The 23,519-nt window shown below is 40.2% G+C and overlaps 1 protein-coding gene and 3 non-coding genes across 4 annotated transcripts; 2 read left to right on the forward strand and 2 right to left on the reverse strand.

The window, feature by feature from the left end:
• The first annotated feature begins 3,817 nt into the window (after nt 1-3,817).
• On the forward strand, nt 3,818-3,889 carry Trnac-gca (transfer RNA cysteine (anticodon GCA)). Its single transcript has one exon. It is a non-coding gene; the product is annotated as a tRNA-Cys (tRNA).
• Nucleotides 3,890-5,584: 1,695 nt separating this feature from the next.
• Trnac-gca (transfer RNA cysteine (anticodon GCA)) lies at nt 5,585-5,656 on the forward strand. The gene has a single exon. It is a non-coding gene; the product is annotated as a tRNA-Cys (tRNA).
• Nucleotides 5,657-8,560: 2,904 nt separating this feature from the next.
• Nucleotides 8,561-23,153, reverse strand: LOC140931512 (uncharacterized). The gene is made up of 7 exons (XM_073381321.1): nt 22,663-23,153; nt 14,882-15,142; nt 13,441-13,635; nt 11,034-11,204; nt 10,359-10,406; nt 9,631-9,757; nt 8,561-8,768 (listed from the first exon to the last, which is right to left on the reverse strand). Exons 1-7 carry the CDS (start codon nt 23,093-23,095, stop codon nt 8,561-8,563), a joined length of 1,443 nt encoding a protein of 480 aa, XP_073237422.1. The 5' UTR covers nt 23,096-23,153.
• Trnac-gca (transfer RNA cysteine (anticodon GCA)) lies at nt 11,716-11,787 on the reverse strand. The gene has a single exon. It is a non-coding gene; the product is annotated as a tRNA-Cys (tRNA).
• Nucleotides 23,154-23,519: the final 366 nt, after the last annotated feature.

The raw sequence follows: 23,519 nt of genomic DNA on the forward strand, positions 1-23,519 counted from the left end.
GGGTTACCTGTGATGAACTTTTTAAGATGTACGCACAACGCTAACCGGAAATAGACTCTTTGTCAACTGCGGGAATTCACCCTTGAAGTTTGCCGAAAAATTTCTCAAAGGCCTTTTTTCTCAGACTGATAGACGAATTCTATATCGCTTACCGGTGCACTTTAAGAGGTCAACAACATTTGCCCTCAACGTAAATCTTCACTTTAAGCACAACTGCAAAGAAATTACTTTTCATGATAACGACATGCTTTTTCAGCAAGAATTATGGACCACAATGCCGGAACGGAATGGGACTCAATAACTTCTGTTGACAGAGAAAAGCTACTTGAGGAATGATTTGTGGTTAATTTTCTGATCGCGGATGAACAATGGCCATGGCTAATATTTCACCGGTTTGTATAAGCAAGTTATGCTCATGTTAGACGCTTTTCAAAAAAATTAACGCATTCCAGTACATCCTTATACCACCCAATAACGTATGGAAGGCTGTAATGCAACGCTAATAGCGTGCTCGTAAGCACCATTTCCATAGCATCGAGGTGCAGTTGGGAAACGCTTTAGGCGTCCTATGTATACACGATCTTGCTTAATCTAAATGAATGGAATTCAAGTTAGATGCTATCTTTTTGTTACGAGAGTTCGCCAGAGGGTTCTAAATTTAAAACCGACAAAGTGTGAGTAAATGAGATATGCTTCACTTCATTTTCAAATTACTTGACAAAATTCCATCATGTTATCAGATGCTTAAAGCCTGACCTTACCTGAAAATTTCGAAGAGTTATCTTCTATTTAGAAGTTCCCACTTCTTCTCCTGAATTTCGCTTGTGTTTCTCGCAAACCTGTCCCAACAGCTGTTTTAGTAATTACACAAGAATGCGATATAACACAAACAAACCATACTATTATCACGATAGACAATTAACCTCTCTCCAAGCTGACATATCAGGGAAGAGAAGCTAAAAAAATGTTTTGATATCAGGTATGAATCACCCAAGGAGAAAAAAAGTTTTTAAGGCACTTGTGTTTTCTTTTTTAGAGACAATTGACGGCGACAATTATTTTTTCAGACAGTCAGGAAAACATTTGGTCGGTTGGTAAACAATATCTTGGTGGTTTTCTCAAAAAACAGGGCAATGTTACTGCATGAAGAAAAATGCGCTTTATTTGAGTGTCAATGTATTTAGCACGAAAGTACTAATTGGGAGCACTATTTTTACGTCTCCTAGTGGAGACGGGACCGCCATTTTACCTGGTCATCCGAGCCGCACGAATACCTAGCTATTTGCAAGGCAAAGGGAGTACCTTTATTTCTCAGTTATTTTAAGACCGTAAGTGTTGATGTGGTCCCGGGAATCGAACGCACGACCTCCCGCTCTGCAATCAAGGGCTCTACCAACTGAGCTAATCCTGCGCGGTCATGAGGTATTTGCCATTCTTTTTTTTGAATTTGTGTGGCCAACTTTCAGTCTTTTTCATTAAACCATGAAAAAGGCTCATTTTTGCTATCTTTAGTTCGTAAACTTTAACTGCGAAAATGTTTGGAGGGAAAAACTTTCCGGCAAAACATGTGTCCCAAACAGGCGGCTACCAGGCTTCGACAGGTTTCAAATACGGCCCCTTTGCTAATTTTTCCAAAAAAAAAAATACAAACGTCTTATTTCACTATACGGTGGTAGTCGCAATTTAATACGTATTTTTTGCAAACATATTTACTATATGTTGTTTGTTTCCCGGCTGAAGTTGTTCTGTGTTGTCTGGCGTCCAAACTGAACAATCTTTAATAGAGCCGGAAAGAAGTTCACTGAATATTTTCCTTTTCTAATTCTGCCTACTATATGATTATTCACTTCCCAAGGAAAACGCAACAAAAATAAAACCGCGCGTTTCTCCACAATAACACGGGCGGTCGACACGGGGGACAATGTGATTTGGCGAACACAGACTTCGCGTGAATCACCAGAAGCCTGCCTTGTTAGCCGCCCTTAAGTGACTTTTCCGTCCTCTCGATCTTTTTTGCAGGGCACTTGCTTATTAGGATAATAAACCACCATGCAAGTTTACTAGTTGTAACAGGCTTAATGAATTATTAAGGGGGAGAATATTCCCTTTAGTTCAGTTTTAGCGGAGTAAGGTATAACGCGGTTGTATAGAGGTAAACCCTGCTCCCTTGCCACAGGAACAGAGGAATGACCCTGCCATTGCAAAAGCTAATTTTGGATCCGTAATAAATGTTTAGCAATTTAACCTGTTTTAAAATTTGAAGAAAAAGTGTTTCGGGAACAAAATTTCTTGCAGTTTTCAACCGCAGGTCCTGAGGAAAGACTGATCCGTCAACAAACCTGACCTCAAGTCATACCTTTTCACTCATGCATGGACCCTTTAAAAAACTCCTCATAAATGCTTGAGGGATTTAACTCCGCGAAGGCTGGCTGACTATGTTCAAATCGCTAGTTTTTATATCTCTATGGGACTTGATTATCTTATCACATTAGATTTAACCATTAAACTACCGTTATCTATCAATGTCCTAGCTAAAAGATGGAAAATAACATATTTTTACCAGCTAGCTAACTATACACGAGGCCGTTTCGTGTTTCGGCGATGAAACGAAATAAGTCAACCACTTCAATCGATTTTTAGTACTTTCGGTCATACAGGTGCGAAAGTGTGTCCACCACACTCCGAAGGGAACTATAGCGAATCAGATTCATCTAAATGAAGATAATTTTTAGTAGTGCGATCCTCCTGAGAAACGAAGTTGTGTGAGTGTACGTGATCAGGTGGCTGACCTTTGAAACTTCTAATAAATTCTATAGTTAGACTAAAGACAGATTATTTTCTGTTTTTATTGCCACCCGCCTCGTGTACTGAAAAACTAAGTCTTCTGTGGAAAAACAAGCAAGCTTTAGGTGGCAGAACACTAGCCGGAATTCCTCCAGACAATAGTTTAAATTTAACCCCAGCGAGGCCCCCCTTTTTGCTGCTAATGATTATCATAGCATTCAAAGGGTTGTGTAAACGTTACGTTGATCCGCTTTTTAAAACAACCCGCCGCCGGGACGAAAGTGAGTCTCACTTGATATTTTTTTCATTACGTTGACAACTTATAGCCTGCGGTGCAGCCGGCCCACGTATCGCATATAGTGTGGATATAGTCCAAAAACAAGGTTAAAGTGTCTGCGCGCAGGCTAACAACTTAAAATTCTATTGAAGAAATTTGAATTATGAATTGGCCCTTCGAGCCGGATAGCTCTTCGTCAAAACAACCTTTTATTCACACTGATGAAAAAAAGCGTTCAAAGCGTCAGCTTTGATATCCCTTCGTGGTGGCTAATTTACCTTGTCATGCAAGTACCAACTTCATAAACCTTTTTTTTTTTGTATCAATTCCTCAAACGACCGAACGTTAGAAACTAAGCAGTTTCTAAAGAAACTGTTAGATTTTAAACTTGCCCGCCTTTGATCCCTTCACAAAGTTGTCTCGGTGTAATGAAATGTTCGAAATGAAGCGTCAATAACTCTCTTCCACTGATAACCCAGCTGCAACCTCCACAGCAATATAGCACAGCCTAGCTAGGACGGATAATGGTCTGAATCAACATGGATCCTGTATCTATTTAGTTTCTGATCACAAGACACGCGTCATAGTATATGCGTCTGAATGGCAACAATTATAAAAACTACAACCTAAGGGTTTCTGTTTCAAACCATGATCCTCATATTATTACGAAATAGGCAACATATAAATGGCGATGCTAACAGGAAACGAAGGAAAGGACAGATCACCCGACCAATTTTACCGCAGGTGTATAAGAAAGGGGGCATAGCTCAGTGGTAGAGCATTCGACTGCAGATCGAGAGGTCACCGGTTCGATCCCGGTTGCCCCCTCTATTTTAAATGTCTCCATTGTAGCAGCGGTATAGATAATTTTTTTCTTTTCTTTCTTTGTTTTTTCTTTTTAAAAGATAAGCTCTAAGTTTTTGTTTTAAACTTTCCTCAACTGTGGGTCCTCAATTTAAATGTTAAGAAAAAGAGAAGAAGCAACCTGCCTTTTCTCCTCATTGAGGTCCTCATAAGACAAATTAAGCAGTGAAGTGAAAATTGATAGGAAAAAGAGCGACCTCTGCCGGCCCCGATGCGTTTCCCATCACGCATACGCTTGCGTTTACTTAACAACTAGTATAACGTTTCAGTCACGTGCGGTACAACTTCTAGTACCAGTTTGCACCTTAACAACCGTGGGCTCAGAAATCCCCAGTGTACAGTTTCAACGGGGCATATGCATCCCACATTAAACTAAACTGGTTTTGAAAACCAGTAAGTTAAGAAAAAAGGAAAGAAGAATGCCAAGAAAGAATTTAAAAAGCTACGTTTTCTCAGAAACTATTATTGGCTGGATATCGTGTTGCTGCTTGGGTATTGTCAGTGACTTTCAGTCTTTTGTAAAACTTCATTTGGTGAACGAAACATCTGCAATACCAAAACAAATACCAACCTTTCTCTCTCAAAACATACAATACTTCAAAGAAAAACCACAATGTTTTGTTTTGTTTTCAAAAAGTCCTGAGAGCTTTTCTCGTGCAACAGCCGTACGGTAACAACGCGAATACAGGAACCTCTGTGATTAAGAACTGGTTGGGCAAAAATTACGTCCCCATTTTATAAGACCTTGTTTGACCTAACATCTTGCACTGGATCTTATTTAGCAAAAAAATGCAAAGAATTTCTTAAAAGCTACATCCTTATTTTTACAAGAAATATCTCTAATCTCTCTCTTTCTATCGCTCCAATATAAAGAGCAAAAAAAACATACTTTGCTCAAAATAAAATATGATATTGTTTTCTTGCCTAAGGAAGGGACCAGACCTATATTGTTTTTTTTTGTTGTTGTTTTGTTTTTTCTTTAATTAAGAAAAAAAAGAAACATTTTTTTAAGTTTACAGTTTTGAGCAAATTATGCCAGGCAGGGGCCTTTTTAGCGAAGAACCTAAAGCCTATATTCTCAGTAGGTGCGCGAAATGTACAAACCTTGTAAGCGGATGACTTGAATAAATCTAGTCCTTATATGCGTTTTTCCTTTCTGCATTAAGAATGAACATTTATAGTCACCTAATTGGCCGTTTTTTTCTTCACAATTAATAGTTAGAACTATAATTTATGTTTTCAGAATTGACTTCCGGTGTAATGAGTCAGGTGGAAGTAAGAAATAATATAATTTATTAACTAAACAGACTTGCTTAAATTTTTTAGAACTAAATGGCATTAATTTAAGGGATATTATTGCTGTGTTTTCAGTGTGCTTCTTGATTATCATAAGTGTAATGGCGTCTGGTTAGGCTCGATTTCGGCCGCATCTGACTGGTATCAGAGCATTCTAGTTATTACTGATGAACCATAAGTTAGTAGATAAACAATGAACTAAGGAACGATAGATCACCCTTCCCTTCCCTGATTGTTAGTGGAAATGCCTTTAGTTGCTCTATCTGGGCACCCCGCTCAAATAAAATACTAAACAAAGAGATTCCTAAGCGGTAATAGAAAAGAAGGATCGCCCGACAAATTTTACAACAGGTATACATCGATGGGGGCATAGCTCAGTGGTAGAGCATTCGACTGCAGATCGAGAGGTCACCGGTTCAAATCCGGTTGCCCCCTTAATTCCTTGATTTTATTTTAATCTTTTTTTTTTCATTGAAGCAGTGCTAGAGAGAATCACTGCGAAATCTATCTCTCTTTCTTTGCCATTCTTTGAAAATTAAAGAAACTTCCTTTATTGTTTTGCTGTTCATTAGAGAAGTGCGGACATAGCCTCCTAAAGAACTGCATTTCCTTAGCAGTGAGGTGTCCCAATGGAGAACGAGTAACAGGTGTCCGTATACTTGTTGATAGTCAGAGCTCTTTCGCACGTTGTACGTTCATTACCTTTTTTGTTTGTTTCTGCCTCAAATTTTGACTCCAGTCGGACCTCCCAGTACGCGACCACCATGTCTTAGGCGACCAACCATCTTTAGATAAACAGTTATTATAATAAAGAGCTCTCTCGGGTGATTACCGAGGGGTTACTCAACAAAGTTTTATAATGGGAGGCTCCGTACCGGGCCCCCACCCCTTATATACCATTTTTCAGTGTCAGAAAAGGTACCCTTTTCGTATACCTTCTATTGACAAATCGTATCCCTTTCACAAACAGTCTGCATTCCTTTACATTGCTGTAAAGACACCGTATTTAAAACATGAATAAACCCCAAACCAGCACGTTTTCTCGACATTTTCACAGCCCTTTTAGGCCTTCTTAAGACAGAAATGACAGATTTCCCTACCCTTTCATATACTTTAACTAATGTAATCCCTACCCTTTGATATACCTGAAGCCTGAAAAAGCTGCCACTTCGGGCGGAGCTTCCCCGTATAGGCCACAACAGGGAGTACACCCCCCTTCTGGCGGGGCGATTGCGATCCCGGTTATTACGACCACGCGCTTTCAACGCTAGTGCTCCCCGGCTTTATTTTGTTGTCAATACAGGGACGCAAATTAGTTGTAAGTAATAAGTTGCAGTACAACCATTTACTCAAATGTTGCTTCTCTCTAGAGAGAAGCTTTCACCTTACAATAATACACCTTTGTGGTCTCATATCCTTGACATGCCACCTTCGTTGACCACCCTTAATTTTGCAGTGTGGGTGGCCATACACGGAAGGTTCGACTGTATTTCGTTATTTTAAAAAAAAATGATGCTATTGGAATGGCGTTTTGACGCTTGTTCAGCCTGTCTTCCACACCCACCCTCAGTGCGTAAATGGAATAGGGGAATGTTCTGTTGGCAGGGGAAGGGGTTAGATGCTAGGATAGCCTGACTCAAAGCTTTGTATAAAATGAGTCTGTACAAGTCTCCCAGAAAAATAAAAAACCTAGAAAAGTTAACGTGGGGTAACCTAAAGCCTGATTTCCATATTATCGTCAGGATCGTCTCCATCGTCTGCTATCGCGACGTCTCTCAAAAAATGTGTCGAGGCGATCGAGTCAATCATTTGGGAAAGACCTTTTGGTGCGATACGGGGCGATCAGGACAACTGTAGAACTGAAATCTATATATAGGCACTTTTCCAAACTATCGCCTGGATCGCCCACATACATAGTCCCTCCCAGAAAAAGGGGGACCAACAATATCCGGAGGACAATTAGTCTCACGCAGACGTCACACAACGCTCTCCTTCCCATTACAAACGGCTGCTGAGAATCAAACCACATTTCTTTCACATTACACCTTGATTTTTCTGCTTGTATTTTCTAAAAGTGATTCACGCCAAGCACTGTGACTCCTCCAATCACCGGCAGTCTTGCTTTTATTCAATTTATTTTCCGGATTTTATTCCTATATGTAACAGTAAAAAAGTAGAAGAGAATGTGTCGTTTGGTTAGGGTGTTGACTTTCAACATGCTCAGTTCGGACTGAAATGATTTGGAAAAGTGGAACGTATATTACACCGTAAAATCCTGGTTATAAGACCTGGACGTGTACAATGTCGCAAGGGGATTTGGGTGGGCTTGCATTCTGGAGGGGGTGGGTCTTAAAAGCAAAAAAATATATCGAAACATACTGATAAAAAAACGTACGCTTTATTTCACTACCAGAGAAAAAAATTCGTCAAACTTTGATGGGGTAACAGGAACATAACGAGACATGTATAGATGAATATAGATGGACTCTAACCAGTTGGTCTTATAGACGGGATTTTACGGCAAAATATGATTCAGATACCAGTCTGTAGCCTTTGATAAATGTGCTCACAAAAGTAGCATAATATGTTTCTTGCATTGATCGTATATTTCTAAAATGTTGCCAATAATTATACCAGTTTTTGCATAATTCATGTTCATTCTAGGAAAACAAAAAATGCAGAAATTATGCTTCTTCTTTTTACTTTAAATTTGGTAAAAAAAAAAACACACCTAAATAACTATGCCACAGACTAGTCAATGGCAAACAAATTTACCCTATTTACAACTAAAACCTTTACTTTGCATAAATCATTATTAATTCCCTAGCAATCACTGTATGAACTCGCTGTCGCAGACGCCATCTTGGGAAGCCAAGCAAGTTATGCGCATGCGTTGAGTTCTCTGTAAAGAGTCCTTTATCACTTCCTGTGGGACCCAGGTCCCATCAATGTGTCAATAAGCAGATAAAAATTGCTTTTGTTACTAAAATTTGCCTGTAACACTGATCTCGCGCCAAAAAAGTTGGTTGTATGATCAATAAATAACAATTTTGTGCTGCAACACTAGTAAAAAGTGCAAATTATGTTAGCAGTGCTTTCTTTCAGAAGATAGGCGAAAATTATGCTTGCAATGACGAATTATGCCCCAAATTATGCTAGCACAATCTAACAAAGCCTACCAGTCTGGACAATCCAGTTCCATGAACGTGGAATCGAATTTAGAATTCAGAATTAGGTTTGTTAAAGAGACCGTTTCCTTAGCTCAATGGGGACAAAAAGATTTCCATTCCACTATCTACCACCCTCCCTCCTCCCCCCCCCCCCCCCAGGCAAAACAAGCTAAAATACTGGCAGCAGGTCGCATTGAGGAGGATCTGTTTTAACTATGTTTAACTGCTGAACGAAGTTGACTGGAGTGCTTGTGGAAGCTGGATCCACAGCGACGTCCATTCTATACAGACCGTCTTCTGCCAGGGAGGCAAAAATGTAACATTCTGCACCTTCTTTAATTTTCGTCGCGCATCCAAACATGTCGGTTATGGTAAAGCTGTAAGGCAAAAGGGGGAGAGTGTTTAGTTAGCGTAATCACCAAGACAGGATAATGAGACAGAGTGTTAAACGCTTAGTCTAGCCCTTGGGGTATCAGAATTTTACCAAAGCTATTTTTAGAACAATTCAAAAACGATTGGAACTAATCGGAAGTTGGTTTCCGGAGAGGTCCGCAAACTTTTATTCAGTGTTTTCAAGGGAGAATTCAACAGTCGCCATGACAATATCCTTCATTGATTGCTTTCAAGCAGACACGCAAGTACTTGATGCCGTTTTAAATAATCGTTCAAAAAGTGCGAACTTCCCAGGCATTAGGCTTCCGTTTAATTACAACCTCTATAAATAATTTTAATGAAATTCACATATCCCGGCCAAAGCCCTAAGACTCCCTCTGTGTCCCATCATTCTCCGTCTTGTAATCAGTGTGAAACCACCCATTGCAGGTGCAACGAAACAAATGGTGCAAACCGAAACCCATTTCTCTTGAATGATCCTTCGGTTAAATAGGCGCATTCTTTTTTCGTTCTATTTGTAGAGTCATATTTCGCGCTAAAGGACTCTCAGCCAATCAACACAGACTAAAGCTTGTATGACGATTTCAAGCCCAACACAGCATTGCAAGTACGCATTGCAAGTTTTTTTAAAGTTGGTTCAAAGTTCTGCAAAGCAAAAACTGCGTACAAAATCTTTTTTCAGCCTAATTTGATAATAAAGATGTGTAAATTCCGATAATAGGGATCTGTGGGCAGCGTTAGCACTTTGAAGAAAAGTAGCGACCTAGGCGCGAAGGTTTTTTCCAGAGATCTTTTATAAGGACAATAATAGTCAACAATAACAACTAAACTGAAATGAGGGCTTACTCGTATTTTATGAGGATTTCTTGGCCTTTTTCAATGAACGTAGGTCCAGCTTGCTTGAAGATTTCAAGAACCTCTACGTTGACTTGCAGATCTGAGGAGAACATTACCGCCACTCTGACTTTGATAACTAGAAAATAAAATAATATAATAATAATTGAAAAATAACTTTGACATTATTCTTGATTCGGTAATTAAACCGGGGGTGGGGGGTGTTGAGGCGCCACTACACTAAAAAATGGAATAACTTGTAATACCTGCCTCAATTTTGTGGTAGCTTCGTCGTGATTTATGATGCTGTCGCTATCGTAATTAAATCACGAGAGAATTTTGCAAATTGCGATAGGTATTAGACTGCAAAACAGCCCGTATTTTTGCCTAGGTTAAAGAACGAGTGCTCGAGCGGTCAAAGGAAATGTCTGGAGTGAGGGTGGAAACGGAAAGTGAGACTGGGGAGGGACGAGAAAAATTGCTCTCGCCACACGCCCTAAGCCCTACGGGCTTGTGAGGTTGTGACGCCCACGCGCTTCGCACGAAAATATCACTCCGGCGCTTCGCGCCCTGTAAACCCAATTTTGAGACAAAAAAACGCGGCTGTTTTGCAGTCTAGAGAGGTATTAAAAATTGGAAGGATTATCACTGACAAATGACGACAGATCTACCAAGTATTGCGACTATTGTTTCGAATAATTTACAACAGATCAGTTATCCTATCAGAACAGTCAACGTACCTAAATTACTGTTACAGAATATCTCACTGACGTTGAAGCCTGTGCCCTCTGTAAAAAAAACACATAACAACAACAAAACGAAATGAATTAATATCTAGCAATTATTGGATTCAGCTTTTGATTCACGTTTGCTAAAAAAAATCAATTAACTTTCTCTTTCTTAATCAGGGTGAAAAATTGTAGCTTCGCTATAGTAAAGTAGGCTGATTCGTCAGTTTAGTCTATGGGTACCCGCTGACCCCTACATGTTGTAGCCGGCCTCCCCTAATGGACCCCTCCCTCAAGCCAACCTTCAGTTAAAGTCCCAACAAAACACACAAAAACTGCATTCTTTTTGCAAGAGCTTTACACCTGGAGCTATGCCGAATTGATCGTGATTCCTAGCCTGCATAGCCGGCTTTTTTGCTTGTCGATCGCGCCGATGAAAGGAGAAGCCGGGAAGAGAATGGGGTGGAAACAACGAGAAGCTTCGACGCTCATTCGCGCACGCGTTCACAGCTTCGCCACATGTTTAACCTCTCGCCAAGCAAACCGCCAGCCACGCGAGCCACGTGATTCCTAGTAACAAGCCAATAGTTTTCATGGCTACCACTCCAGGGGTTATGCAGGTGTGCGCATGCGTAAGGCACTAGCCAAAAAGCAGGAACTGGGTAGAGTATGCCTTTTGTTAATTACCTTTTTCCGTAGTCTTCACTGTGGCTTGGAAACCACTTGCTATTCTATTACGTGAGATACCAGAGTCTAAAAATATCTGTACACAGGTGGAGTTACAACGAGACACGAAAGAACCTGGGGAGACGTTGGAGCCGCAAAAACGACGCCAAGGGTATCTGTGTTGATCACACTCTGAAGAAAACAAAAGCAGAAAAAAAAATTGGGAAAAGTTTGAGCCACATCTCTTTAGCTGGTAGTCAACAGTCACGTTAACAACGAATCTAACCTGCACGCGACGCTGGTGGTTTGTAACAGCTGTGAGGATAAAGATAAATTGACGTTTTTTACGTTTCTAAAGGGGGTGGGGGGGGGGGGGGGCAAAGTACCACACTTATCCTAGAGTGGAGCGTCAGTGGCATCTAAGAAACTACCCATGCACCAAACCCTCCTCAAACCCAACATTAACAATAACTTCTCACTCCGGGCAAAATGTTGGGTTAAGCCAGGGTGAGGTAGGTAGGTGTGTAGTTAACCAGAATCTTAGACTGACCCGAACAACGAGAGAGCACCAGAGCCATCCGAATTATTACTATTCTTCTTGTAATCTTTGCACTGCTCTGAGTCTATGGACTTATACCGGGGGTGCAACTACAATCTACTTACGTAAAGCCTACAAAATCAAACACAACAACGCCAAAAAAGTAGGGGGCAACCGGGATTGAACCAGTGACCTCTCGATCTGCAGTCGAATGCTCTACCACTGAGCTATGCCCCCCTTTGTCGATTAAGGCATACAATAAATCGGATATATTCGGTTCTCTTTACTTTATAGTGTACCTAATTGGCGAGTTGAGGTAGTTTATATTTCTTTCGATTCATATAAAATATAACGTATCTATCGTGGATAAAAATATATATATTTTTATCATTTTGGTATATCTAGCCGTTTAATGCTACTTAATGATTTATACAATACAGTGCAATACAATACAATTCAATAACTTTATTTATTACTCATTCAAAATATTTCCCCAATTCTGATTAGCTAAAATTAAAGCACACGCACTAGTCACCATAACCAGTTACTGATGACCAAACTTGGAAGAATCTTGTGTTTAACGAGGAAATGACGTGAAAAATGCAGCCCGCTACAGGTTAAGGCACCGTTACCGAGAAGACTTGGGGACGAGGTTGAGTTGTTTTGGTTGTGAAAAAAAAAATGGCGGACATTTCACTCGTTTCAAGGGTAAGAACTACAGCTGTAACTAGGCGAAATAATGGCTAAAAACATACCAAAAACAGTAAGAAGACAACTCGGAGGTCGACATCTGCTATTTGGAGACTATTTGCGGAGCTGGACAAACCTAAACGTACACTATCGAAGATGAACCTAAACATCGATGCAGGTAAGCATGTTTTTGCTATTATTTTAAACTAGGAATTATTTTGAAGGAATAATAAAGCAATTAATGAATTCGGCTTTTGTAGGATAAGAAGAATTAAGCAAATCTCGGAAGATGTTATCCACCTCGATTTTCGGCCTCGGTGGATAACACCCTCCTCGATCTGCTTAATTCTTCATATCCTACTCAGCCTCATTCATTAATTGCTAATTAAAGAGAGATACGTAATAACCTTTACAAAAATATGTGCAGCGAGCAAAAATATTGAAATAAAATATACTTGTATTCTGGGTAGAACGTATTTCGTAGAGCGCTCAATTCATTTAATTGAAGAGCATTGACTATTAATAATCACAGTAGTTCAGGTTTCAGGAGTAATCATCGATCGTTTATTGCGACAGTGCTGTTTCGTATGGTCCGATAAACTATCGATGATAACTCCTGAAGCCTGAACTCCTGTAAAATAATATATACTATATACAAAAATGCAATAGGTATATAATATTGTACGTTAAAATTACAAAAAATAAATAAACAAATAAACAAAGGACAATGGATATTTTCTAAAGAGCGTAATACGAAATATGTAAATCGTATCGAAAAAGTTCAAATACGGTATGGAGGAGTGGTTGGCACTATGAAAAACAATTATAATAAATAGAATAGCGGCAATTGGCGTGCAATAGATCTAATTTACACTTAATGGAGGAGAGGATAAGTAATACTTCCGCACCTTTGGGAAACCATCGATAATCTTTGGTAAAGAATCATGGATGGAATGATAATACAACCTTTGCAGAGTATCCCCAAAGTTTTCTGATAGTTGTTAAGTTTGGCCTTCAGCTTTTAAAAACCAAACTGCGATGACACTCATTCACTTTCTGGATAAGTTTGCGTTAATCATGCATCCCTATCTCGTACGGTTAGATCCCTCCTACCCCTACCCCCTTCCCACAGACAGACGCCAATGAGATCTGGGTACGATATTGGGCATGCAAAATTTGATAGCTTGTTTCTTTACTTACCGTTAACGATTTCCAATTTGTCAAATGTCCGCAAATCGAAGGTAGTGAAATTAAACTCTAGGCTCTTTCCTTGAGGTGGGCACAGTCGCCATGAACATGATTTTCCCCTCCGGTAAGGCCAGGGGTACTCTGGGCTCTCTATCGTGAATGTTGCATCATCATAGACAGCGACAAACGCGCCACACGCTGTGGAGACTGGTAAGCAATTAGAAAAGAAAATATTCAGTTCAGAGTTGCCATGTGAATTCGCCAGTTTGAAAACGAGACGGGAACTGGGCCGAGTTAACTTTTGCAAAGACTTCTGGGACTGTTTCTAGGGGCAGGGAAAAAATTGGCCGATAGGGAACTTAACGACGGCAACGAGAACGGCAAAAAAGCAATAGGTTAGGTTGGCAAACAACATCTTTGCACGTTCAATTGCGTTTTGTGCATTCCATTCATTCTTAGTGGAAGTCCAAACGAATGCTGGCCACATACATGCGACGCATGCGTAATAACAACCTGGAGATTAGGATTGCGGGCGACGAAGCAACAATGTAATATCCTACCCAGATCTCCCACGGCCAAGAGTAAGAACTGGGTACCAGATCAAGTATACCCTGCTAGCAGAGTCGCTTCGATCTTATCTAGGAAGATCGAAGGAGACTCTACATGGGTAGATCAAGTACAAACAGCAAGAGAGAATAGGGACCTTAAGATCAGACGACGGCGACGTTAACGAGAACGTCATAAAAGCAATAGGTTTAATAAGGAAAACAACAACTTTGCAAGTGCATCACACTTTTTTGTACATTTCTTTGACGTTTTTGCACGACTAAGACGTGAAAATGCCTGATTTCTTGTTTTATAGAGGACGTTAACAAGCAACGACGAAATTTTCTTTCTCTTTCTTTAAAACTTGGATAAGGCTCTTAGGAATTCAACTCCAGGAGTGTTCGCGTACATTCGACAAAGAAAGCGAGATGGAGAAATCGCGATGAAGATTGAAAAAAAGCGAATTCAGTTTTTAAGCAACCATTTACCTGCCGTCGCCGTCCTTGCATCTTAAGGTCCCTAATAATGGAACAGAGAAGGAATCTAAGGGCCTTGGCCGGGATATGTGAATTTCACTGAAGTTATTTTTAAAGGTTGTAATTAAACGGAAGTCTAACTCCGCAAATTTTAATCGATTGTTTGAAACGTCACAATCGGATAAAAACGTTCGCAGGCTCTACGTATGGATTCTCTTTTATTTTTGGTGTCCGGCTTGCTTCGTTAAGTGCTTGATTCGTTAAGTGCACGAATTTTCTCAAGCCAAAACTTAATAAAAGTTTGCGGACATCTCCGGAAAACAACTTTCGATTAATTCAAGCGTTTAGTTGATCTAAAAATAACTTTGGTGAAATTCACATATCCCAAGGGCTAGACTGGACGTTAACCTCTCTGTCTCATTGCTACTTACTAATCTGAACATAAGTTTCCGCAGTTGCCTCTCCCGCAGGGTTTTTTAAGACACAAGAATATCGCCCGGTATCATACATGGTAGCATCATTGATCTTCAGCATATTTCCTTGTTGCTTCTCAGAGGAAACAAGCTCTCCTCCTCTATACCAGGTTGCTACTATGGGTAAAGAACCCATGGCGCGGCAATGAACTGAGCCGCTCCGACCCTCTGGAATTCGTTTCACAAAGTCAAAAGTGGCATTTTCAAGCTTTGGTGGCTCTGTAACAAAGCAAGAATACATTTGCATCGTTATAATCTGTAGAGTCAAACCTGGATAACGCATTTAAATTCTCTCATTATTACTCTAAAGACGAGAGCATGGTCAAAACAGAAACTTAAGAAATAAATTCTCCCATGACTCATTAAAAATATTATCCAGTTTCTGATGGGCTTAACTCCTCGGGTTGATTCTTGATAAAAAGCGAGTACCAATAACGAAATGTCCAAGACTTGGAATAATTTTTCTGTCAAATAGATTTGGACAATAGACCATTATCGCGTTCCAAAGACTCTCACTTTAAAAACGAGGCTGTGCAAGACTTTTCTTGTGAAAATGAGTTTTATTTGGATGAGTATAAAATGCTTCTCACTTAACCTCGCTTTGAAACAGAGGCTTCGGGAAACTTCGGAATTAACTTCGGAATGGCCTATTGACGCCACTCTGGCGGCGTGGCCACTCAGCAGTGCAGTGCTCCAGAAAATGGCGGAAGATCACGTTATGTGGGGACAGAAAAGGACAGCAAAAATACAAAGCAATACTCTTCGTGAATAGAAATTTTACGAGAATCGAGGTATGGTTGTTACGAGCTTAGAAATATTTTGAATGAATTATGAAACAATTATGGAATTGGGTAGTAACTTGTACGATATGAAGAATTGTCCAGATCTCGAAGGGCGTTATCGATCCGCCTTAGTCTTGACATCATACTCAGCCTCATACAATAATTGCTATTTGCTGTCATGATCTTTTATATTATGTCTGGTACATTTAAGGAAAAATAAGTTTTCCTGCGTACAGCGGTTAAAGCATAGATTTACATGCGTGTACAAACTTAGTTTACTTATGGGTGCACAGCTTCTGTTCACACCAGAACCATGATGTAACGATCATTGCAAACATAATAAACAGGTATGTTAAAATGGTCAAGTGATTTACGATCTTCACGTTTGACCCGTGAAGAAGTTGTGATAACATTGAAACATTTCGGTTAATATTACACTGGCTCCCAAAATGGAGGTGGTTACACATTATTTAGAAGATGTGTGTACGAGTCAAACCCCACTTGACGGATATCTCATTATTACGGACAGTGTACTTTGTCCCGTTGTTCCTGTCATCTTCTCTACATAAAAAGGAGGAGTATGATGTCACATTACCATTGTATCAAAATTTCTGGATCACAACAATAGGCAAATCTTTGTTGACGTCATTGTTTACATTTTTCCTTATTTGTATTCTGTGTTTTCACTCACGTGGCCAGCATCTATGCAAATTTATTGGAACAAAAGAAAGCATTTGCATAAGAAAAGAGTTCAACTCCCACAGGAGTGGTTTGGGACACAAACATGGCCGCCGTTTTATTGTTTTGGGGCACAAATATGGTCGCCATGATGTCATGTGAAAACACACAATACAACTTAACTCATAAAATCTGTGGCCGTATATAGGAACTTAATTCCAAAAGTTGAAAGAGCTGATTAACTTAAGTATTTTCTGCAATTTTCAGCTTTTTTTAAGCAATATTGAAGGAAATACGTACCAGCTATTGAAAATTTCGAAATTGCTGGGTGGCAAAAAAGTTAATGAGCCATACATTCTTTGTAAAATTTCGAGTTTTTAAAAGAGAATTTCTCTGAAACCATTTGGTACATCGGGCTCAAATTTTCAGAGATAACTGAAATTGTTATGACCTTTCAATATGTAGAGATTTTATTTTATTAGCTTCATCAGATAATGATGATCATATGGTAATGAGGCAAAAGAAAGCGTTTCTCTGCAGAGGACTAGTTGGATGCCATTTTATTGGCTCTATAAAGCTTTTTCACTCACGTGTTCAGCATTTATGCCAATTTATTGGAACAAAAGAAATCGTTTGCATAAGAAAGGAGTTCAACTCCCAGAGGATTGGTTTGGAACACCAACATGGCCGCCATTTCATTGTTTTGGAACACCAATATGGCCGCCGTGACGTCATGTGAAAACGCTCTATACTCTGAGTAGCACAGTATGAGAAACATACCTTGCGTTCTGTAGTCGCTTACAAGCGGTTAAAACAATGAAAAATTATAAAACAAGTGGTTGTTTACGAGAGGTTCTAACTATAGTGCTTTCACAGGCAAAGTTTGTTGTTTTGGATAGGTGGTCGCTTGTGGGTCCTCCGAGTCTAAAATTCTTCTCCAAAACCCCGGTCGAGAGCAGACCTGTTCCAAAGCAGGAAAACAATATTTTCTGTAGGGTATGTTTTTGTTAACAGTTTGCAGAGGGAGTAAGTTCACAAAACGGATACTAAAAATGCCGTTTTCGATCACTCATCTGTAATTTCATCGCAAGATTGTGAACGAACTCAGTAGACGTAATTGAAGTTTTTGCGTCGCGATTCTGGAGAGTCGCTGGTGCTTTTCCACAAGGTCAGTAAATTTCGGTGTGTGGCGGCTAAACACTCACTCCAAAGCACTCTTTTACGACGAGTTCTCTTGTATTCGTCAATGGCGCGTTTCTTTAAGATCAGTTATCAAATTAGAAAGGGGACTGACTTGAGGATCGAAAAATCTTGGGATTGAGCCAAAAATTCTTTAAAAAATACAGTAACAGTGGGCGATTTAGGAAAAACTTTCCAAAATTTAAAGAATTTCATCTCAAGCCAGGGCAATCGCATTCATCTTGGCTTCATGTCTGGACGTGAGGTTAATGAGTTGGAATTCAGGATAATTAGAGAGCCCTTCTAAGGGAAACATTAGGTTCTTACGACATTTTACGAGGAGTTGCGAGTACCTATCTTGATCAGCTGTTGGCAAACACAGTTTAATTTATAGTTAAGTGAACAGCTTTTATCATCTGCAAAGGAAGCGCACTTTGAGTTGTCAGAGCAGAAAAATGAACGAAATAGACCATCACGAGCCCGCTAGACAGTCAAAAATAATCTGAATGCAGACGATATGCGTGTCACAAAACCTCAAAACACCCTGCGATTATTTTGTTAAGATGTCCAAGATAAATTTAACCACTCTTCATCGTCCTAAGCTGCTAGTGATCCAGCCCATCCCATTTTAGTCGGAAATACGTACTTCCTTTTGTTTGTATGGTGGAAAGAGGGAAAAAGGAAAAATCGTTCTTTATAACGGGGCGGGGCGGGGGGGGGAAGGGGGCGTTAGGAGTCCTGTTACCAATATCGCATCCAGGGTCCCCGTCTTTCTTGTTCTGTTCCATGAATTTTATTAACAATTATTGAATGAGGCTGAGTATGGTATCAAACTGTGGATTGCAGCCCTCATAGATCAGCATATATCTTCATTTCATACAAAAGTTTCAGAGAATATATATAGGGGTGTCTTTCTCTTGTAACTATTCCCTTTCAAGCGGTTGACGTTGACATACATCGAGTAATATTTTTTGTGTATTCTTATTATTTTTTAGTAGACAACTCTGCTATTTCGTCTTTGCATGACTGCGAACTTTGTTGCCTTTTATCAGTTCTTCGCTCATCTTTTAAACAGTAAAGCTGCTGCACTATTGTCTTGCGTGACGTTAATGTAATTGTATATTGCATTGATGTCAGAGTGACTGACGTCAATAATGGTATAATCTATCTATCAAGTAAAATGTCCTTTTGGTCAAGAACTTAATCTAGAAGACTCTAGAACATAAATCGACACTCAAACGTCAGGGATTAGGTTGGAGAGGCTTTTCGTTGTCTTCACCAGAATAAGGTTATAAAATACGATTTACAGATTAATATGGTCTTAGGGTTAGCCTGCGAGCAAGCTCTTCATGTTAACCATGTGGAGTTGCGAAAGAAGCCAGCATGGTGAGAACGCCCGAGAGTGCGGGAGGGACTTAGGAAAAGAACAGCTTGCAACATCATCATGTACAACAAGCACAGAAGGATTTTCTGTCCTACTTCGCCCGGGTACACTGAGTGAAATACCGTTGGCTGAAAAATGACGCACCGTCAACCTGGCGCGCCTCCTCGTGCCGGTGTTGCGCCTGACTTCTCACAATATCGCCTAAATGAAGAGCTTTCTCGCAGGATAGTTCTAGAGGCACCCTTCCACTCAAACATTTCTCTACGGTCTCCCTTACCCCCGGAGTTGTTTTTTTGGATGTTTGTGACGCACATTGCCAAACAGCTGAAGATTATTTTGTTGAGTGACAAGGCAAAGATAGCGTTTAGCCCCTACTTTTGACCTAAAACTGAAAAAAAAAATTCTTTAGCGTTTAACACTGGTCGCAATTTTTTTATCATGCGAGAGAAGAGCTCATTCCCCGAGAGTCTCAGTGAGGGAATCCCAGTACTCACTGCCAAAATCAGCTACGATTTTGGCCAGATTACAGTAATTGGCTACTTTTGCTTTTTTTGTTTCTATACCGTATTTTCAATTATAGCTGATTAGATCTGTTATTAGGATCCCAGGTAAGGTTTGGGAGCCCCCCCCCTCCGGGATTAGGATCCGGTCCGTCTTATTTGTAAGTTCGTCCTTGCTTTCAAGATTGACTTTTGATTGAATTTCATTGGGCAATTTTTCTGAAGCTATAATCCCAGAAGTATTCAGCTACTTTTTGTTACTTTTTTTCAGTAATCAGCTACTTTTTTCTGCTGATATTCTCAGCATTGTCTCAGGTATCAGCAAAATCCTCAGTAATAAATCAACTCCATGTCCATTTGAGACTAGACTATCGTTTCCGACTTATGTTTCGTGTCTTTCACAATGTGGGTGAAACAAAGGCGTTAAAAGACGTCCGCTCTGTTAATCCTAAATAATTCCCTTTGAAAAGAGGTTTTCGCTAGTCCCATCAAAATGAAAAGGCGGAAGTTCGCCTTCATATCATTTATAAAGTTGTGAGTGAGTAAAAAATAGCAAACACATCTCTAGAAGTACTAAAAAACCAAATCAAAACAAACTTTGTCACCATTCCGCGCATATCGAAACCACGGTTACCCTGGGTTCTAGATATTTTTTTCTTATCGATACTGATCGTTCACGGCGAAGCCGCGTCAACGAGGAACGAAGCGCCGAGAGAAAGCACGAATATTTCATATTAGGTATTTTGAGAACGGACCTCTGGAGCCAGGGTAAACCACGGTGGAAAAAGCACCAATTTTTTAGAGCGGAATAAGCACTGCTTTGATAAAAATTTTCCGTAGTTCTTCGTGTATTCTACTTCTGGTTGTAATAAAGCAAAACAAAAAAAGAACCGCCGCCAAGAGTTCTATCATTCCGGAAAAGTTTCCACTGAGTTGAACCGCCGTAGCGAACCATTTTCAGTTAAAAAATTTCTACTGAATGTTCCGGTTTTCATGACATATTGCCAAAGGGTCGATTTCAGAACCGCCTCGGATCGCACGGATGTTGCCGCCTTTTTCGGTTTCCGCGCACAAAAATAAGAATTGTTTTACCGTCTTCACAGAAAAACAGTTTATGGTACTTGTCTTTACCTTGGCCACCTTGTTAAATAAATTCCTTAGTTTATCCTTGGGTGGCCAGTTTAGACAACAACACAGTTAAATAAATTAGTGACCCTTCTCTGTCATTTCTAAACGCTTGTAAAATTAACACTCGAGACAAGCTGCTTATAATTACAAACAGTTTCGAGACCTAGACTTGCCCCGCTTAAAAAGCCCCTTCCGATAAACCACAATATATATTTTTAAAGAGTTGATTGTTCGCCAGCTTGCTGGGATTTTACGGCGCGAATAATTCCGGGGGGTACTCCCTCTAATGGCCTATACGGAGAGGCTCCGCCCGAAAGGGATCTCTTTTTCAGGCTGATCAGGTATATGAAAGAGTCAGGGATTTCATGAGTTGAAGTATATGAAAGGGTAGGGAAGTCTGTCATTTCGGTCTGGGAAAGGGCCCAAAATGGCTAACAGATAAATTTTATGGCAGTAGAAAAGTCCCAAAAACGTCCTGGTTTAGTGATTTATTCATGCTTAACGGACAGTGCATTTAGAGCAGTTAGAGGGGATGATATCATTTGTCCCGAAAAGGGTACCCTTTCGGTCAAAAAAGGTACTTACAAAACGGTAAGGGGTTGGACCTCGGGGCAGAGCTTCCCCGTATAAAACTTTGTTGAGTTTCCCTTCCCTCCCCCCCCCCCCCACCCCTCGAAGAATAAAATTCTGTTTGTTTGTACTCGTGTATAAATGTATCAATTCTTGGGTTTCAAGGCGTGTCCAGAATGTCCGGGAGAGCATAAGTTATTTGCTTACTAGGCTTTATCCGCTTTAACATCCAAGCAGACTTTATAAATCCGATGATATACTTTCTTTTACGCTGTGGACTTTGGCAACGCGGTTGAAAACTGAAATATAACAGGAGCCTATCACCGCTCCTGAACATAATAATGATCAAGTGTTGCAAAGTACATGGAACGGGGCGCGGGCTGGAGGAGGGGAAAGGTTAGGGATCCGTGGATGGAAGATATGCATCTTACTCTCGTATATCCTTGCTTTTAATTTCCTCCACTTTTTTTCGGTCGAAATGACAAGAATAACATAAACAGAAAAACAAATGTCCGAACAAAGCAAAACAAAAATACAGTGCTAGAGTAGCGATCGCATATAAAAGGGTCACTGACCTCACAAAAAAACTGAATAGTCAATACGATAGAATATACTCAACCTCCCCAACCCCTCCCCGCATAGGAAATTGAAAGAATATAAAAGGAAGATCTGTGGAATTTAAATTAAAGGGAAACAAACAAATTAGAAAGAAATAAAGACCCTTTTTGGGTGACAAATGCGTGTGGATCCAGTGTGTTATAACAAGAGGCTGTGAGTTGGGTCGATGGTGTGCCAAGCTTAGGTGCAATTCTCAGTACAGTTAGTCCGCAAGTACTAAGTCATTCGAGTCGAGGCTTGGCAAGAAAAGAGACAGCGAATGAAGAAAAGAAGAAGAGAATAATTGGAAAACTCGGGAACTCGTCACACGTTTCCGGGCAATGTTCGTTATAAGCCTCCCACGCGTGACGAATCCCCAAGAACGTCTGCCTGGGAGGCTAATTCGTTATGTGTTTCACAGGCCAGAGGGCAGGGGTAAAAGGCTCCTTTGGCCACTTTTCAGTAAATCAGCTATTCTTTCGGGAGTTTCAATAATAAGCTAGAGTTTTAGACGATTCTCTGTAATCAGCTAACCCCATCGGACCCTATTACAAGGGATATCTGTCCCCTCCTCAGACTTTTATCGTGAAAATCTCCTTTCACTAGAACCTTGATAATTGGATCACGCTAGTAATCGTGAGTGGCATGACATCTGCTCGGTCGGAACCGACTTCCGGTGCCAAAAGAAACTAAAATGTTACGCGGCGCGCGCCAAAAAGAATCAAAACACAGCCGCCTGGAAAATCCGAAAGTTCTTAAATAAATCAAATAAAAATGTTTTCTCAACAAGAATGTTTTCTCAATTCGACTTGAAAAAATAATACAACAGTGACGGTTCTGTGTGAACTGAGGTGATAAAAAAATAAAAATAAATAAATAGGTACGTATTTCAAGATATCGAAGTTTTTTTTTTTGACTTACCGCAGTTCGGGTCGATAGACGCCCGGCAATAACCAGCTTGAACAGCCGCCACAATTTGTTGAGTTGCGCGGTAGGCCGCTTTGGGAAAGCCATCATATCTCGCTGTGAAGTCTTCGTTCAAGAAGAAGACATACTCATTGCCTTCAAATACATATGTTAGACACAAATCTCTTATACCGAATTGCCCAAAGCAAACGACTGTTGGAATCTCAAACGGTGATTTAAAGATCTTTCTGATTTCAACGCAAGCATCAAAGATTTGTCCAGTGGGGGAGTTCGATGTGGTCGTGTTGATCACGCGTCCTTGGAACACGATGGGCGCAAGAATTGTCCGCTGTGTTGGACCATAATAAAATACGGCGCCAGGAGGTACCGAACAGGACAGTACAACAGGTAGAAATGCACCAGTGATAAGAGTAAAGATGAAATACATTTCAGGAGGCCTTTTTTGGCCTCACAGCCGGACGCGCGCAGATGTACAGTGTCACGCGGCTGATGGTAACGGATGAATATATACCAACTTGACAAATTACGGCATGAAGAATGTCATTCATGACTTTGTTTTTGCTTTTTCAAAGGGGATAATCTTGCGGTTCAAAAGGTTGTTTTGACAGATTTACTCAACAGCTTTCGGCGGTGGTTTACGACGCTCTCGCGTGCACGGAATAGAACGCTTATATCCTTATACATAGTCAAAACAATAGCGGAATTTAATCATGAAAAAAATAAAATTTCACTATTTTAACCTGGGCACCTAACCTTGAAAAGAAACTGTAATGAAAATGAAATATAATTTGCCTTGTGGTTAGAGCCCCATTTCCGCAATTTCCGATGCGGCGAATGACAATAGACTGTTC

The sequence above is a fragment of the Porites lutea genome, chromosome 3, assembly GCF_958299795.1.
Source record: "Porites lutea chromosome 3, jaPorLute2.1, whole genome shotgun sequence".
Classification (NCBI taxonomy): Eukaryota; Metazoa; Cnidaria; class Anthozoa; order Scleractinia; family Poritidae; genus Porites; species Porites lutea.

Excerpts from the sequence above, each read along its gene's own strand:
- LOC140931512 (XM_073381321.1), bottom strand. The coding sequence starts at position 23,095 with ATGTATTTCATCTTTACTCTTATCACTGGTGCATTTCTACCTGTTGTA. Across the intron at positions 11,205-13,440 it reads CAAATTGGAAATCGTTAACG|AGTGTGATCAACACAGATAC; the intron begins GTAAGTAAAGAA and ends TGTTTTCTTCAG. Across the intron at positions 10,407-11,033 it reads AGTGAAGACTACGGAAAAAG|AGGGCACAGGCTTCAACGTC; the intron begins GTAATTAACAAA and ends TTTTTTTTACAG.